We start from the raw sequence: 18,757 nt of genomic DNA on the forward strand, positions 1-18,757 counted from the left end.
GGCCAGATATGATCCACCTTGGTCATTCAGTAAGATCGTCTTATTTTTAAGGCTGTTCATCTTAGAAACTTGTGCCCTGATGTCCTGCCTTCTAACTACAGGACTTTGTCCTACCTGTTGTTGGGTAGGGAAGTCAGCCAGTTGTAGACGAGCCAGGTGGTGCTTTTAGGAAGTGCCAGAGTTCTCCGCGTTCTTGCTGTCACTTAGCACAAATGAGGTTTCAGTCATGTTCCCCATAGAAGGAGCCTAACCTTCAGCGTGGAGTTTGTGTCTCATCTGTTTGAAATGTTAACTTCCTCTGTGGTGTTATTCCCCTTACAGGGTGTGGTTTCTAAGAATAAGCTTTTTCTATATGGAAAGAATTATAGGAGAGGTGTTATAAATAATTTTTAAAAAAATACATTTTTGTTTTTTTCCTTTGTTTAACTTTAAAAAATTTTTAATTGAAATATAGTTGCTTTATAATTGTAAATTTTTGCCGTACAACAAAGTGATTCAGTTATACATATGTATTTTTTCATATTCTTTTATTTATGGCTTATGAGATACTGGATGTATTTCTCTGTGCTATACAGTAGGACCTTGTTTTTTATCTATCCTACTATAATAGTTTATGTCTGTTACTCCAAACCTCCCACTCCATACCTTCTCCAGTACCCTCCCCCTTGGCAACCAAAAGTCTGTTGTAGTTTTTTAATTTTTATTTTATTTTAGTTTTTTAATTGCTGATAATCCGCCCCCCACATTCTCATTCTTTTTCTATATTTTTTCCATTATGGTTTATCACAGTATATTAAATACAGTTCCCTCTGTTCTACAGTAGGACCTTGTTTATCCATCCTAATATAATAGTTTATATCTTGAATCAGAGAGATGAACTTGAGATATTTACTCAGCCATAATATGATTTAGTGAAAACAGTGTCTTCCCTTTTTTTTCCTAAACAAATAACTGTTCCACTTTTGTTGTTACTCTGGAGCATTTTCTTTTCCTGTAAGACTGTTTCCCATAGTAGAGAATTATATTTGTAACTAAAAGTGAAAGTGTTACTTGCTCAGTCCTGTCTAACTCTTTGCAACCCCATGGACTGTAGCCCACCAGGCTCCTCTGTCTATGGGATTATCCTGGCAAGAATACTGGAGTGGGTTGCCATTTCCTTCTCCAAGGTATCTTACTGACTCAGGGATCCAACCCTGGTCTCTTGCATTGCAGCAGATTCTTCACCATCTGAGCCACCAGGAATATAAGCACTAATCCATTACTAATAAATAAAATTGAGAAAGTACATGCAAATTACTGTTTCTTTAAGTATTATTAACTTTTATTAGTTTCCCCAATTTTACAGTTATTTGCTCACTTTGGCCTAAATGACAGGAGTACACATGTGTCTGACATTTGTAAATATTACCTGTATAATTGGTTTATTCTGTTAAGTTCAGTTCAGTCACTCAACTCTTCACAACCCCATGGACTGTAACACTCCAGGCTTCCCTGTCCATCACCAGCTCCCAGAAATTGCTCAAACTCATGTCCATCAAGTCAGTGATGCCATCCAACTATCTCATCCTCTGTCGACCCCTTCTCCTCCTGCCTTCAGCCTTTCTCAGGATCAGGGTCTTTTCCAGTGAGTCAGTTCTTCGCATCAGGTGGCCAAAGTATTGTTCTGTTAAAGTAAACTATATTAGAGTGGCAGCATAAATCATCCTAGCAGATGTCACTGGGTGCTTGATCTTCTAACCTGTGCACAGAGAACCATAGTAATCTTGCCTTAGTGAATGTCTAGTCTTTTTGCTCCATCCCCAAGTTATGGGGCAATCACAAGAACTTCCTAAAACTCATTTCCATTTGCCCCAATGGTAAGGAAGGTAGAAAATAAGTAGTTGGAGACAGTGTTTGATTTGAAATTCAGAATACACGGTTCTGGCTGTGATATTTCCATCACCTACCACAAATTAGCTGGCAATTCATCAAACTTATATTTTCCTGATTGGCAAAATAAAAAGTTGAAATGAAATACATTTTAAGATCAGATGACTGATGGCAGCTATAGCACTTCCAGGATGGAAGTTTATTTCAACTGTCCAAATAACTATACCAGACTTACTATATTAATAGTATATAGAAAACATAATTAAATGGTAAACAAGCTGCTAGAAGTTGTAAGGAAATGTAACCAAATAACTCACTTTGTCATCAGCAAAAGACTTTCTAACTCCACAGTATAGTAATTATGTGTTGTAACCTTCGGGTAATTTTTGCCATATCAATTATACTCTATATTTGGGACTTATATAGCTATATGCTGTGCTTAGTCACTCAGTTGTGTCCAATTCTTTGTGATCCCATGGACTGTAGCCCACCAGGCCCCTCTGTCCACAGAATTCTCCAGGCAAGAATACTGGAGTGAGTGCCATTTCCTCCTCCAGGGCATCTTCCTGACCTAGGAATCGAAGCCACATCTCTTGCAGCTCCTACATTGGCAGGCGAATATTTTTACCACTGTGCCACACACATACATATAGTATATTATGTTTATCACTATAAAGCACATGTGGAAGAAAAGTAGCAAATTATTTGTAGACAGATCATAGGAATTCGCCCTGCAAAATTTCCCAGATATGTCAGTAAGTATATAAGTAAGTAAGGATGTGGGTTCTAGCGTAGAGTTAGAACCACACTTATGTCCATAGTTCATTTGTTTGTTTTCGGCTGTGCGGCATCTTCATTGCTACGCTCGGGCTTCTCTAGTTGTGGTGAGAGGGCTGTGATAGCTGCCCCATGGCATGTGGGATCTTCCCAGACCAGGGATTGAATCTTGTCACCTGCATTGTCGGGTGGATTCTTGACCACTGGGCCACCAGTGAAGTCCTTTATACCTGTAATTTGTACATCATTATTTTTCCAATATCAGTACAGGCTACTTCTGTCTGCATATGAAGGAATTAGGGACACTGGTCAGGTAGAAGACAGCAGGGAGGTTAAAGATGGGAGAATTGCATTAAGGGCTGAAAGTTCAAATATTGGGTTGGCCAGAATGTTCTTTTGATTTTTTTCTGTAAGATGGGAAAATGTGAACAAAGTTTTTGGCCAGCCCGATGCATTCTTGTGTCAAAAGAAAACCACACAACGTAAATGTGTGGTTTAATATAAAGTTTTATTCAGCTACCTTGCTGAGGACTGTAACCTAGGAGACAATAGCTCTGAGAGAACTTTTCCAAAAAGGCAGTGGAAAAACCATCTTCTGTATCGATTTTTGGCTGGAAATATATGCAATCAAGCATACATCTCAGTAAGAGATTACTGCACGAAATCACAAAGAACAGACTATGAATGTATATGTCGCCCTGAACATCACAGGGTTAGTTTGCTTCAAATAAAAACTAATTCATATCTATACCTGAAAAAAAAATGATGGTTTCTAGATTAAAATTTTGTCATATTTAATCTTAGTTCTTTTTAAAAATATCTATTTATTTCTTTGGCTCTGTCACGTCTTTAGTGGTATGCAGAATCTTTAGTTGCAGCATGTGGGGGCTAGTTCCCTGACCAGCGATGGAACCCAGGCCTCCTGCATTGGGAGCACAAGGTTTTGGCCACTGGACCATCAGGGAAGTCCTTTTATATTAGTTCTTGAAATTCTTTTTTTTTTTAAATCTCCTCCCTGTACTCTCACTCAAAGATTTTTTTATGCTCACCTTTCAATAAGCTGCTTCTGTTGTCATTAACATATCCTCAATTCAGCTCTTCCCACTCCGTTTTTTCCCTGAAGACTTACACCCTATCTGAGGTGGGACACTTTTAAATTTAACATTTAAAACACCAGAATTGTAATTTAGGTAATAAAGAGATATTTTTTTAAAAGCCTGACCACAAACCCAATATAAATACTAGAAGAGTTTATATAAACTGCATGCTAAAAATTAAAAATGCTCATCTTCCTTGAGGGACAGCAGGAATTCTGCTGTTATTAGTCATACATATTAGCTAAAGCATATGTCCATGTCTACTTGTAGGATACAATGTTAGGAACATTTTTAGAATCAAAATTGAAGATGTGTTAAGTTTTAAATAAAAATCAATATATAGTGTTTTCATTAGTTTTACTAAGCAAAATACAGATGGCTAACAAACACATGAAAAGATGCTCAACATCACTCATTATCAGAGAAATGCAAATCAAAACCACAATGAGGTACCATTACACGCCAGTCAGGATGGCTCCTATCCAAAAGTCTACAAGCAATAAATGCTGGAGAGGGTGTGGAGAAAAGGGAACCCTCTTACACTGTTGGTGGGAATGTAAATTAGTACAGCCACTATGGAAAACAGTGTGGAGATTTCTTAAAAAGCTGGAAATAGAACTGCCATATGACCCAGCAATCCCACTTCTGGGCATACACACCAAGGAAACCAGATCTGAAAGAGACACATGCACCCCAATGTTCATCGCAGCACTGTTTATAATAGCCAGGGCATGGAAGCAACCTAGATGCCCATCAGCAGACGAATGGATGAGGAAGCTGTGGTACATATATATACACCATGGAATATTACTCAGCCATTAAAAAGAATTCATTTGAATCAGTTCTAATGAGATGGATGAAACTGGAGCCCATTATACAGAGCGAAGTAAGCCAGAAAGATAAAGACCATTACAGTATACTAACACATATATATGGAATTTAGAAAGATGGTAATGATAACCCTATATGCAAAACAGAAAAAGAGACTCAGATGTATAGAACAGACTTGTGGACTCTGGGAGAAGGCGAGGGTGGGGTGTTTCAAGAGAACAGCATCGAAACATGTATAGTATCTAGGGTGAAACAGATCACCAGCCCAGGTTGGTTGCATGAGACAAGTGCTCGGGCCTGGTGCACTGGGAAGACCCAGAGGGATCGGGTGGAAAGGGAGGTGGGAGGGGGGACCGGGATGGGGAATACATGTAAATCCATGGCTAATTCATTTCAATGTATGACAAAAACTACTGTAATGATGTAAAGTAATTAGCCTCCAACTAATAAAAATAAATGGAAAAAAAAAAAAGAAACAAAAAAAAAATACAATAGCAAATCCTGTAAACCATTAGATTATTTTATCAGTTTATGCATCCAGTGTTTTATGTTTAATACAAAGTTTGAAAGACTTGAAATATTCCACTAAGCAAGCAAATTGTAATTACTCCTTCATAATTACCATGCAACTTTACTGCCATGCATTGTTATAATTATATTTTAAATTCCCCCCATTTATATGAGAGACCATAATGTCTTCTGGCACATTGCAATCTGTGAATTATAACTGCATCTCACTTCCACAAAGGCCTTTTCTCCATTTAGCCTCTATTTTAACTACTGTTAAAAGAGACTAAACAAAATTAATTGGCATCATAATACTGCAATAAGGAAATTGTAGATAATATATTTCTCAGCTACTGAAATCATTTCATTATGCAGAGCATTCATGCTTGCCCTCTGAGATCTATTCCTCCTTCGTTAAGGAGTCAGTCATCATCACATCAGTGCTTCTCAAACTTCAGTGTATACAGAAATCACCTTGGGATCTGGTGCAAATACAGATTTTAATTCAGTATATGTGGGAAAGGGCCCCTGGCTGTGAATCTCTAACAGGCTCCCATGTGCTGATACCATTACTGCTGGTCCTTGACCAACACTTTGAATAGCAGCACCGTCAAGCATCTTGTAAATCTATGTGCAATGATGCTGTTAACAACTTTCTCTCACACACACAAGTACACACACAAACTTCACTCAGACCTCTACTCATCACTTCCCACCTTCAAGCCTGGAAATTGTCACTGTTAGAAGACTTAACACAAACAGAAGCTGTTACCAAACTCTGTTTTGGCTGTTGTTGCTATAAACCCAATACTTGAGAGGCAAGTGTTGGTATGAAAGGTAAGGTTGGTTTATTCAGCAAGCCGGCACCTGGGGAGAAGACAGCCTCATGTCCAAGAACCAGCTCCTGAGATTCTGCTCAACCATGATTTTTTTTTTTAATATTTATTCATTTATCTGTTTGGCTGCACCAGGTCTTAGTTGTGGTGTGCAGGGTGTTGCATTGTAGCATGCAAACTCTTGGCTGCAGCACGTGGGATCTAGATCCTGACCAGGGGCTGAACCTGGGCCCCCTCCATTAGGAGTTTGCAATCTTACCCATTAGACCACTAGGAAAGTCCCATGAAAAATTTTAAAGAAATTAAAAGTTAATCTCTGTTAATCATTTGGGGAAGGGGTCAAAGCCTTTGTTAATCTTCCACCGTGCACAGGCAGTTTTCTGATTGACTGGTGATGAGATAATAGGGTGGTATCCAGGAATTTTGTGCCCAGTCTGAAGTTACCATCCTCCACCTACATGGGGGCCTTAGTTCCTACAGAAGAACTGGAGATATGTTATCATCTATATTGCTTAAGGTGGAACTAGGACCCTGCCCCAGGGTGGGTGTTCTGCTGTTTCTTGGCTAGTTCTCCCTTCTCTGATGAGCAACTGTTTGGACCTGTCCTTTGGATCCCAGGGAAGGTCAAGAAGATGGAATGACACCTATGTCCTACAAACAAGAAATAGGGAACAGGAAAAGGGTTTGTACCCAGGAGGGCCCCGCAGGGTCCCACTCAGTTTCAAAATGTCATTCAACTTGTGAAAAATTTTGCCAAGTAAACAGTATGACATTTGAACTACATTTTGAGGGTTGCTTCATAATTTGCCAGACAAGCAGAGGGGCCAAGGTCAGGGGAGCCAGGAAAGGAAATTTCAGGCAGGAGAGAAAAAGCATTCATAGGTGAGGCATCTGTAAACTCCTGGGGAAGGGGAGAAGACTGATGGAAGGTAAGATTAAGGACACAGATTCTTATCTTCTAGTTGAGGAGTTTTGATATTTATATTAGAGGTGTTTAGAAATCACATGAGGACTAGAAGATTATATAAATCTGATTAATATAATTTACTGATGTTTTCTCTTCCACTGTCAATAAAATGGTCCCTTGGGAAACTAACAGAATGACATGCCTGCAATTCAAAGATAATATTATGGATATTCCATCTTATTTTAATGACACTTTTGAACATTTGTTTCTGGGGTTTTATTTCTTTAATTCATTTAGTAAATCATTTTGGCCCTATCTTCTTTTCCATGAAAATCTGCTTCACATTACTGAAATGACAGCAGATGTTTCAGCTTAGCAATGTCAATAAATACAAGTAGGTCATTGTCAGCATCCATAGCCTAACACTCTATGAAGATCCTCAAATATCAGGTTGGCTAAGACTTGAAGGGAAATAGATGCGGAAACAGTGGAAACAGTGTCAGACTTTATTTTGGGAGCTCCAAAATCACTGCAGATGGTGCAGTGATGGTGCAGATTACTGCAGCCATGAAATTAAAAGACGCCTACTCCTTGGAAGGAAAGTTATGACCAACCTAGATAGCATATTAAAAAGCAGAGACATTACTTTGTCAACAAAGGTCCATCTAGTCAAGGCTATGGTTTTTCCAGTGATCACGTATGGATGTGAGAGTTGGACTGAGGAGAAGGCTGAGCACCGAAGAATTGATGCTTTTGAACTGTGGTGTTGGAGAAGACTCTTGAGAGTCCCTTGGACTGCAAGGAGATCCAACCAGTCCATCCTAAAGGAGATCAGTCCTGGGTGTCCATTGGAAGGACTGATGCTGAAGCTGAAACTCCAATACTTTGGCCACCTCATGCGAAAAGTTGACTCATTGGAAAAGACCCTGATGCTGGGAGGGATTGGGGGCAGGAGGAGAAAGGGACAACAGAGGATGAGATGGTTGGATGGCATCACCGACTCCATGGACATGAGTTTGAGTAAACTCCGGGAGTTGATGATGGACAGGGAGGCCTGGCGTGCTGCAATTCATGGGGTCGCAAAGAGTCAGACATGACTGAACAACTTAACTGAACTGAGAACTTGAAGACTCGAAGATACTGTAAAACATCATTTGCAAAGATATCTCTGTTAGGGCTTCCCTTGTAGCTCAGTCGGGAAAGAATCTGCCTGCAATGCAGGAGACCTGGGTTCGATTCCTGGGTTGGGAAGATTCCCTGGAGAAGGAAATGGCAACCCACCCCATTGTTCTTGCCTGGTGAATCCCATGGATAGAGGAACCTGGCGGGCTACAGTCCATGAGGTCGCAAGAGTCGGACACTACTTAGCGACTAAACCACCACAACCTCTGTTGAAAGCTAAGAGAGTCTCACTCTGAGTTTTTAAACTTCCCTTAGTGTTAAAATATTTTTTTGAAAGTTCTCTTTTCAGTATTGGTAAACTTAAAGATAGGTTGAAAATCCAGAATCTTCTAGTCTGTCTATCTTTGGTCCTTGTCTAGCTAGATTATTGTTGTGTGTATGTTGATCACTGAGTGACATCTGACTCTTTGCGACTCCAGGGACTGTAGCCCATCAGACTCCTCTGTCCATGGGATTCTCCAGGCAAGAACACTGGAGTGGGTTGCCATTTGCTTCTCTAGGGGACCTTTCCCAGCCAGGAATCAAACCTGGGTCTCCTGCATTACAGGTGAATTCTTTACCACTATGCCACATACTCTTCCAGGTTATTGTTATCTGGTAGTATATGTTTCAAGGATGCATCTGAAAAATTTTTGATGCTAATGAGTAAAAGAAATCTTAAGGTTAATTGCGTATTCAGGTTTTTCTTTTCCTGCAGTGCTGCTCCCCAATACCTTACCTTCCAAAGTTTCACCAATAAAAGGGACTTTTAAATGTATATATACATACATACAAACACACGCACACACACACACACACACACACACACACACATGTGCTTCCCTGGTAGATCAGTGGTAAAGAATCTACCTGCCAATGCAGGAGATGCAGGTTCAATCCCAGGTCAGGACGATCCCCTGGAGAAGGAAACAGTCATCCACCCCTGTATTCTGACCTGGGAAGTCCCATGGTAAGAGGATCCTGGCAGGCTCCGGTCCATGGGGTCGCGAAAGAGGCAGACACGACTTAGTGACTAAGCAACAGCGCACACATATATAGTAGGAAAGGAAAATAATTTTCCCTCTACCCCTTCGAGATCTTGACTGAGACAACCCCTGTACTAAAAGGTAACTTAACAAGAGAAAAGCAAATAGAAGTTTAATAATATGGATGTTTCCTATATACATGGCAGATACTCAAAAACTGAGTATATCAGTCAGCAATGCTGCATGGTAAAAGGCAAGGATACAGAGAAGAGCAAAGAATTAGTACAACATGTGGGAGATCACAGATTGGGCAGCATCCCAGCCAGCAGAGACGGGAGCTCCCGGGAGCTCCCAGGAGCTGTACAAAGTGAAAAATGGAAGGCATTCTAGCAAAAGTGGATTGGTTCTGGCCAAGTCACTTTCTTTAAAGGGAAGGCAGGAGTCTACCAGGCAGGTGACCTCTGAGTGTTGACCAAGTCATTTCAGATTCCACTTCTCAGAGAGACTGAAACTGTACTTAAGTCTGTTCAGTGACAAGGGGTTTAGCACAAGTGACTCCATTTTGGGCTTGTTGTCTTGCTTTTAACACCATCATAATCAGAAGGGGTTGGTTCTTGTCTTCTTACTCTACCTCTAAGGCAAGGGCACATTCTGCTTAAACTGGTTGTTTTTTCAACAATATTTGTTATATGCTTTGATGGTCTGCCAGTACTTTTTTGAAGCCCAGTTAGTTAGAACAGCCGCCAACCAAGTTGAAACTAAAAGGGGGCCAAATATCTCTCCAAAAGCAAAAAGACTTCAAAAGATATGCATTACAAAGCACTACTGTGACTCACATAATCACTTATTTTAAAGGGGATTTGCTAATGTAAAATTGGTTTCTTATCTTCCCAGCCCCTAGTGAGCCTTTACTGTGCAAATTCGCTGATGGAGGACAAAAGAAGCGACAGAATCAAAGTAAATACACCCAGAATGGAAGGCCTTGGCCCAGGGAAGGAGAGGTGAGTCCTGACTGACCTTTGCTCAGAAATGTGGCCACAGACATCCCTCAGAAGGCTGGCAAGACAGACATACGGGGCCATGAGGAAACCAGGTCCCATAGAAAAGCAGATGGCTTCAAAGGGGGCAAATGAGCAGACCTGTATCGATTTTATCAGAATATGATTAGTCGAGAAGGAGAATAGGACTTCCAGACTGACCCTAGTTCTGCACTGTCGTTAAATCCTCTTTGAGCAAGTGTGAAACCAATAGGTATCAGTAGTTCCTGAAAGACTGCCACAAAGAATTGCTCCATAATTGTGTCGTAGTTGTAAAATAAGGGTATGATTACTTAAGAAAATACTTTCAGTGATATCAACAGTGAGAGTTACATGTTTGTGTTTGAAAGAAAACAAAGTTAGATTTATTTCATTCTGCCATTAAGATGGTCTAGTTTTATTTTTGCGTGCGCTTGAAGCATGCCCAAATGCTCATACATGTGTCGATCTGTTTTTTATATGTACACATCAACATAAAATGTGGCATTTTCTGATGGTCAAGGAGAAAGAAAAGCTGGTACACACAGGGTTCTACTTTTCACAACAAGGAGAAAAGCATTTGACAGTTAATTACCCATCTAGTCTCCTAACACAAAACAGGAGAAAAGCAAGCTTAAGGCTTCAATGCCACTTGGGGATGATTCCCTTTGGTTATTTTTGTTATAAGAAGACAAGGAAAATGTGTCTGGGCTTCTAAGAGGTCTTTTTATTCTTTGTGAAATAGAATGGAGTTGTTTGAATGCTTGAATAAATGCCATTTTATACCAAGCCCATCATTTCAACAGAAGAGCTTTATTTAGTATTTCTATTCAAAGCATCTACTTCATCCATTTAAGCGGCATCCTACTTGGTACAGCATTTTGCACTTTCAATACTGAGATTACAGTTGTAAGGAAAGAAAAGAGGCTCAGTTTTTTTACTCAGCAAAACCTTTAGCCACTTTTCAGTTTCTCAGACCATATTTTTGAGTATTTCCATGTAGATCTCAAAACCCCTCATAAAGTAGATAGCTATGTTCAAATACTGTGTAATCTGTAATTCATTACCTTAGAAAGAGAATCGCCATGCAGCACTTGAAGCTAAAAACAGGGGGGGTTCAGTATTTCAGTTTTAGAAAGACAGTCTGTGCTGTGTCAGTACAGAAGAGGCGGGGTGTGGCCATGTGCTTTTAGTGGGCAGTTTGTGATCAGCGGGGAGCCCCGCTGCTCCCAGAAGACAGCTGATCTATGACAGCATTTTTCCACATTGCTCCCATGGCAATCATCCGCAGTCTAGAGGGACTCATTTGATCTTTCAAAATTTACTTGAGTCAAATACTTGCTGATTAGAGATTTCTGGATCACAGACCATAACCCCAAAGCCTCAATTTTTAACTAGATAACTTAGCACTCATGACTGAAATTACAGTTCCTGTATTATTGCGTTCACTGAATAGATGCCAGTTGTGCCAGGACCCCTCACTTGAGTCTACATTTCCTAGAAACCAAACCAATAAACGTAAAAGAAATAAAAACTTAGAGAACCCTCTCTGCTACTCTGTACAGAATCCAGGGCTCTGGGTTTAGACATGACAAAGACCACATGTGCTGTTATTGCCAAGGAAGCATTGTGGGGTCAAGTTTAGGATCCAGAGCACTTGCAATTTAAATGTAAGTTTTAAAGGTATATTCCTAATATTCATTTTCTAAAGCTGTTTTTTAAGAGCTACAGGTTTTCTCATTGAATGTGAGAATCAAGGGAACAGTCATAAATATATCTGTGATGAATAGAAGCTTATTCCAAGTACATAGAGACATTCAGAGACAAGAAATCAGAAAAAAAAAAAATGGCATGAACTAAAAGTATGCTTATCAGATATCTTGGCTTTGAGATGAGTATTTTAATTTTTACACCATGACTATGGTCTTAGAAGTAGATACACCAAAAATATTGGATTACTTGGCCCATTATTATATTAATATGTATTTTTTCTTGTATTTCCCCTTTGCATTGCACTTGCTAGAGTAAAATACATGTGTATGTAAGTCTGGTGTGTAAGGTATGACATGGTGCAAGTTAATCCTATGTAAGCAATATTTAATCATTTCTTAGAAAGCCATCCATTCTAATTATTGTATTTCATTGTTTTCAAGACACACATGTTATTTGTTGTTTTTTTTTTCCATATTTTAAAACTTCTGAAAGCTCTTATTATAGTATTACAAAACAGTTTGCATTTGCTCCTGTTAGTCACCTGGGGGCACTACCTACATTCTCTGCTTTAGTTCTTTGACCACATAGATTGTATCAGTTGAAACTCTAACCAAAGCAAGGATGTGGGTCAGATTCTTGGGGGAGACTGTTTTTTATTTGCTCCCTTCTCTCATCCAGACTGAGACGTGCATCTTCCCTTGAAGTCCATTTCCGGTGGGCAGTTTTGTTTCTCGTTTGTCTAGTATCCCTTGTAGTCTCCAGCTTTATAAGGAGATCATTGTGGGTGTCTGTTTCTGCTTGTTTGTGTTATTGTATAAAATAATGGTTGCCTTAGAATCCAGCTGCAAAGAGAGAGAACGTAGGGGGACCTGGGTTCAATCCCTGGGTTCGGAAGACCCCCTGGAAAAGGGGATGAATACCCACTCCAGTATTCTTGCCTGGAGAATTCCGTGGACAGAGCATAGTCAGACACAACTGAACAACTAACATTAACCCTAGATGAAATTAAAAAATTATAATGTAGGTTCTGATGCTTCAGACCCTGAGATAATAGTGCACATTGAGGTTACTATTTACTTGTCCTGTCTCTAAAGTCAGGTAAAAAAGTGACAGTGTGAGAAGGATTTCTGAGCCAATGCTTCAAACACAAAACCAGTGGATTGCAAGCAACTTCAAAGTACCTTAAACATGACAATTGATAGGCTAATTAAACTTTTCATTTATGATGTAAAGCTGTTTTATTCTGGCTGGCATTTTGATAATAGTTCTTTTAGCATAGTTTGATGAAATGCTAATATTGAACCCATCATACACATGAATTAATGTAAATTAGCCAGGTCTTGAAACATAGGTACATGCAGGTGGACCTATTTTTGCATAAGTGAAAAACACTGAAATATTTGAAAGTTATTAATTAACCTCTCAAGTGACACCCAAAGCTGGGGCAGAAGGGTCAGGAGTGGTACTGTGAGCCTTGTCTTTCCAAGGGCTCAGACAGTCTTACCATCTTGAAAATGATTTCATTTCATTTATTTGTGGCTGCACTGGGTCTTTGTTGCTGCACACGGGCTTTCTCTAGTTGCAGTGTTTGGGCTTCTTGTGGCGGCTGCTCTTGTTGCGAGCATGGGCTCTAGAGGGTGGGCTCAGGAGTCATGGCATGCAGTCTTAGTTGGCCTGCAGCATGTGGGATCTTCCTGGACCGAGGATTGAACCCCTGTCCCCTCCATTGGCAGGCAGACTCTTAACTACTAGACCGAAAGCACCACCATAACAAATAGGTGATCAGTGATCTTGGATATGATTACTGTGATTGTTTTGGGGCACCATGGACTGTGCCCACATAAGACAGTGAATTTAATCCACAAATGTGTGTGCTCAGGCTTCTCCACTGACCAGCCACTCCCCTGTCTCTCCCCTCTCCTCGGGCCTCCCTGTTCCCTTAGACACAGCAACACTGAAATTAGGCCAGTTAATGGCCTCTAAGTATTCAAGCATCCCATGTCCCTCACTTTAAATCAAAAGCTAGAAAAAAAATTAAGCTTAATGAGGAAGGCATATTTAAAGCCCAGATAGATGGAAAGTTAGACCTCTTGTGCCAAACAGTTAGCCAAGTAGTGACCACAAAGGAAAAATTCTTGAAGGAAATTATAGCGCTACTTCAGTGAACACATGAATGATAGAAAAGCAAACAGTCTTATTGCTCACATGCAGAAAGTTTTAGTGGTCTGGATGGAAGATCAAGCCAGACACAACATTCCCTTAGGCCAATACCTAATCCAGAGCCAAGCCCTAACTCTCCTGAATTCTAGGAAGACTGACAGAAGCAAGGAAGCTGCAGAAGAAAAGTCTGAAGTAGGCAGAGGTTGGTTCATGATGCTAGTTAAAAAAAAGAAGAGGCAGCAGCTGTCTCTTGCTAAGATAATCCATGAATATTGCTACAGTAAACAACAGATTTTCAGTGTAGACATAGCAGTTGCTATTGGAAGAGGCTGCCATCTAGGACTTTATAGCTGGAGAAGAGAAGTCAGTTCCTGGCTTCAAAGGACAGGCTGACTCTCTTGTTAGGGGCCAACGCAGCTGGTAACATGGGGTCGAAGCCAAAGTACCCAAGACTGGATGCTGCAGACATGATGGAAGCAGACAGACAGATTCCCTACCTTCTGGGACCCTAAAATGGCCAAGCAGGAGATTCAGAGTAGAATCGAGTATCATTCAGTATTTCAGAAATAAAATCACTCTCTGTAACTGGCTTCATACTTATAAACAGGTTAAGAAAACCAAAGCCAAATAACAACAGAAACAAACAAAAATAACAAAAACAGTAGTCAGTAGAATATCAACTCACATTTGTCTTGTTACTAACCATTAACTATTCATTTGATTGACTGACTATTTTTCAGGGTAAGTAGCTGAGCAATTGATTTGTTCGTATTTAAATCCCCCATTTCTTCCAAAAGTTGAAAAGTTCTACCTTGTCACCTGTCTAGTGGATGTTTCCATGTCCTTGGGTGCTGAGTGGCTCAGAGAGAATAAAGCTGAGAGAAGTAACTTAAGTTTTGGAGTGTTATTTAACAAATTTTCAGTCCTTCTGTAGTGTACCCCATTTAAAATAACAATTCTTCCTAAATTTTTAGGAATCATGTGTGTTAACATCTGTGATATGCTCAAAATTGTTAGCGTTTGATCATTAATTTACCAGGCGTACTACTTGAGTGACTAAAGGGCTAAGCTCTGGCCCTCTCAAGCCAAGTGACAGTCTCTGTTCCCTCATCAGTAGAAGGAGAATGGTTGACAGCACACCCTTGGTGAATGGGAGGATTAAATGAGGTGTTGAAGGTACAGTCGTGGGCACAGTGTCTGGCAGCATGTACTTACTCAAGGATTAGCTCCTATTACAACTACCATAATATCATCACACACACAACTCAGGACTGTTTAACCGAAAAGCCAGCCTTACTATGCATTTCACATGACTTGACTGTCAATCCTCGATTTCTAGTTTTATGCTACATCTCTTTAGTTTCCAAATATTATTGTTTATGATGTAACATGTTTGAAAGAAAATCTACTGTTCATATCACTTTCCAGCTGGATTTTTGACTTAAAAATATATCCTAAAACAAGTAGAAATTAATTTTACTTTGACCAATATTGTTAATGTTTCATAAGATCATATTCACAATCATTATTTGCATTCAAGAATTATTTAGCACTGAAGCATTATGTGGTTTTCAAATTTCTAGCTGATTTTCTCTTGAAGGCCATGTAATCAAAAAAGCCAAGAGCTGGCAAGGGGAGGGGACTTGGATGGAGAAGATGAAAGAAAAATGCAAAAGTAAAAGAAAAGCATGAACCCTTGCTAGATACCAAGAAGATTGAGCTACTCCTGAGAACTGATGGATTATATGGTTGGTGTTTTTAAAGGGAAAGAGGATAAATTATTAACCAACCTATTCTGCCAAATAATGGCAATTATGAATGTGTTTATGCAGTCTCTGTGGTTATGAAGAGTACATGCTCAAGTACTTTCCAGTATCTTTCAAAACTATTATCTTCAAAAGAAGAAGCATTCTGATAACACAGATGGTGACTTTCTGGACTTAACAAAGATTTAGGGGACTTCCCTGGTAGTCTAGTGGCTAAACTTTCAAGCTCCCAATGCAGGGGGCGCAGGTTTGATCCCTGGGAACTAGATCCCATATGTCACAGCTAAGGCCCAGTGCAGCCAAATAAATAAATATTGAATTTGAAAAAACAAAGAATTAGGAAGCAGGAATTTTCTTGCATATTTTATAGGCTTCATAGTGCTAAATGTAAATAATCTTTAGGTTTCTACACCCTAATCTATTTCAAGCGTGAGGTTACCAAATTCTGCAGTGTAAGGGATTTTTAGAGTCCTTATAAGTAGTGGTGTTAACTTACAAAATTTCCTTTAGTTTAGTGAAACACTCAGACTCATGAAATAATCAATGAAGAAAGACGCAATTTGTGGGCTCCAAATGTATATATTTATCCCACTTACTAAACTTTATTTGCTACCCAGCATCAGTATTCCCAGTGCTTTCATGGTCATTTTTTAAAAAATATTTGTTTTGTCTATTTGGTTGCACTGGGTCTTAGCCACAGCATGTGTGGTCATTGATCTTCGTTGCAGCATGCGGGAACCTTGAATTGTGACATGTGAACTTTTTGCTGCAGCATGTGGGATCTAGTTCCCTGAACAGGGGTCAAACCCAGACTGCCTGCACTGGGAACCCTGAATCTAAATAACTGGATCACCAGAGAAGGCCCCTTTCGTAGTTATTTGAATATGTGCAGAGGTTTGAGTCACCAGTTACACACTCCCAGCTGACGCTGAACATGTGATACTTTGCCTTCTTGTTTCGGCTCTTATTATATTAAATAGTGTCCTTATTTAGGGCTACATTTGTTTTTCTAACTTTTAAGTTTGTATTGGGGTACAGCCAATTAACAATGTTGTGATATTTTCAGGTGGGCAGCAAAAGGTCTCAGCCATACATATACATGTATCACTTCTCCCCCGAACTGCCCTCCCATCCAGGCTACCAAATAACACTGAATGGAGTACCATGTGCTATGCAGTATGTCCTTGTTGGTTATCCATTTTTAATATAGCAGTGTGTGTATATTCATTCCACACTCCCTAACTATTCCTTCGCTCCCCCATCCTTCCCCCAAAATCATAAGTTTGTTCTCTAAGTCTCTGAGTCTGCTTCTGTTTAGAAAGCTCATTTGTATATGTTTTTTTAGATCCCACATATAAGGGATGTCATATGATATTTCTCCCTATCGGACTTGCTTCACTTGGTATGGTAACCCCTAAGTCCATCCACGCTGCTGCAAGTGGCATTATTTCATTCTTTTAATGACCGAGTAGTCTTCCATTGTATACACGTACCACATCTTCGTTATCCATTGCTCTGTCAATGGACATTTAGGCTGCTTCTGTGTCTTGGCTAATGTTAACAGCACTGCAGGGAACCCTGGGGTACATGTATCCTTTCAGATCATGCTTTTCTCCCGATTTATACTCGGAAGTGAGATTGCAGCGTCATAGAGTAGCTCTATTTTTAGTTTTTTAAGGAAACTTCACACTGTTTTCCATAGTGGCTGTACCAGTTGACATTCCCACCCACAATGTAGAAGGCTTCCCTTCTCCCCACACCCTCTCTAGCATTTATTGTTTGGGGGCTTTTTGATGATAGCCATTCTGACTGGTATGAAGTAATATCTCATTGTAGTTTTGATGTGCATTTCTCTAATAATTAGAAATGTTGATCTTTTCATATGTCTCTTTGCCATCTGCATGTCTTCTATGGAGAGATGTTTATTTAGGTCTTCTCCCCATTTTTTGAATGTGTTGTTTTGATGCTGTTGAGCATCATGAGCTGTTTGTAAATTTTGGAGAGTAATAGTTGTCTATCATATTATTGGCAAATATTTTCTCCCAATCTATTGATTGTCTTTTTGTTTTATTTATTGTTTCTTTCGCACTGCTTTTGAATTTATTTGCTTATTTTGAGGCTAATTAAGTTACAATATTGCAGTGGTTTTTGCCATACATTGATGTGACTCAGCCACGGGTGCACTTGTGCCCCCATCCTGAGCCCCCTCCCACCTCCCTCCCCATCCCATCCCTCAGGGCTGTCCCAGTGCGCTGGCGTCGGGTGCCCAGTTTCATTCATTGAGCTTGGACTGGCGATCTGTTTCACATACAGTAACACACATGCTTCAGTGCTCCCATTTGTTATTTGTGTTTTTGTTTCCATTATTCTGGCCAATGGGTCAAAAGAGATATTGCTGCAATTTATGTCATAGAGTGTTCTACCTTTGTTTTCCTCTAAGATTTTTATAGTGTTCAATCTCACATTTAGGCCTTTAATCCATTTTGAGCTTATTTTTGTATATGGTGTAAAGAACGGTCTAATTTCACTTTTTACATGGAGCTGTCCAGTATTCCCAGCACCATCTGTTGAAGAGACTGTCTTCCCAACATAGTGTGATCTTGCCTGGTTTGTCATAATTTAATTAATGATAGGTGCGTGGGTTTATTTCTGGGCTTCTATCCTATTTCACTGATCTGTATTTCAATTTTTGTTCAAGTACAATACTCTTTTGATGACTATAGCTTTGGAGTATAGTCTGAAGTCAAGGAGCCTGATTCCTCCAGCTCTGCCTTGCTTTCTCAAGGTTGTTTTGGCTATTTGGAGGTTTTGTGTCTCCATACAAATTTTACGGTTTTTGTTTTAGTTCTGTGAAAAAAACATGGCATTAGTAATTTGATAGAAATTGTATTGAATCTGTACTTTGCATTGGGTAGTATAGTCATTCTGACAATATTAATTGTTCCAAACCATGAACATGGTATATCTTTTCATCTGTTTCTGTCTTCTTTGATTTCTTTCATCAGTGTCCTTATGGTTTTCACAGTACAAGTTTTTGTCTCCTTTGGTAGGTTTATTCTGTGATGGTAAGTGGAATTATTCCTTGAATTTCTTTTTCTGATCTTTCATTGTTCGTATATAGAAATGCAACG

At 39.6% G+C, this 18,757-nt stretch overlaps 1 protein-coding gene across 14 annotated transcripts in view; it reads left to right on the plus strand.

The window, feature by feature from the left end:
- RBMS3 (RNA binding motif single stranded interacting protein 3) overlaps window positions 1-18,757 on the plus strand; it is a 1,589,121-nt gene that overhangs the window by 1,415,346 nt on the left and 155,018 nt on the right. For all 14 annotated transcript variants that reach the window (XM_070455283.1, XM_070455285.1, XM_070455287.1 and 11 more), the window contains one exon: window positions 9,866-9,972. In XM_070455283.1, the coding sequence (XP_070311384.1) occupies window positions 9,866-9,972 (107 nt within the window). The remainder of the gene's footprint in view (window positions 1-9,865; window positions 9,973-18,757) is intronic.

This window comes from Odocoileus virginianus, chromosome 26 (assembly GCF_023699985.2).
Source record: "Odocoileus virginianus isolate 20LAN1187 ecotype Illinois chromosome 26, Ovbor_1.2, whole genome shotgun sequence".
Taxonomy (NCBI): domain Eukaryota; kingdom Metazoa; phylum Chordata; class Mammalia; order Artiodactyla; family Cervidae; genus Odocoileus; species Odocoileus virginianus.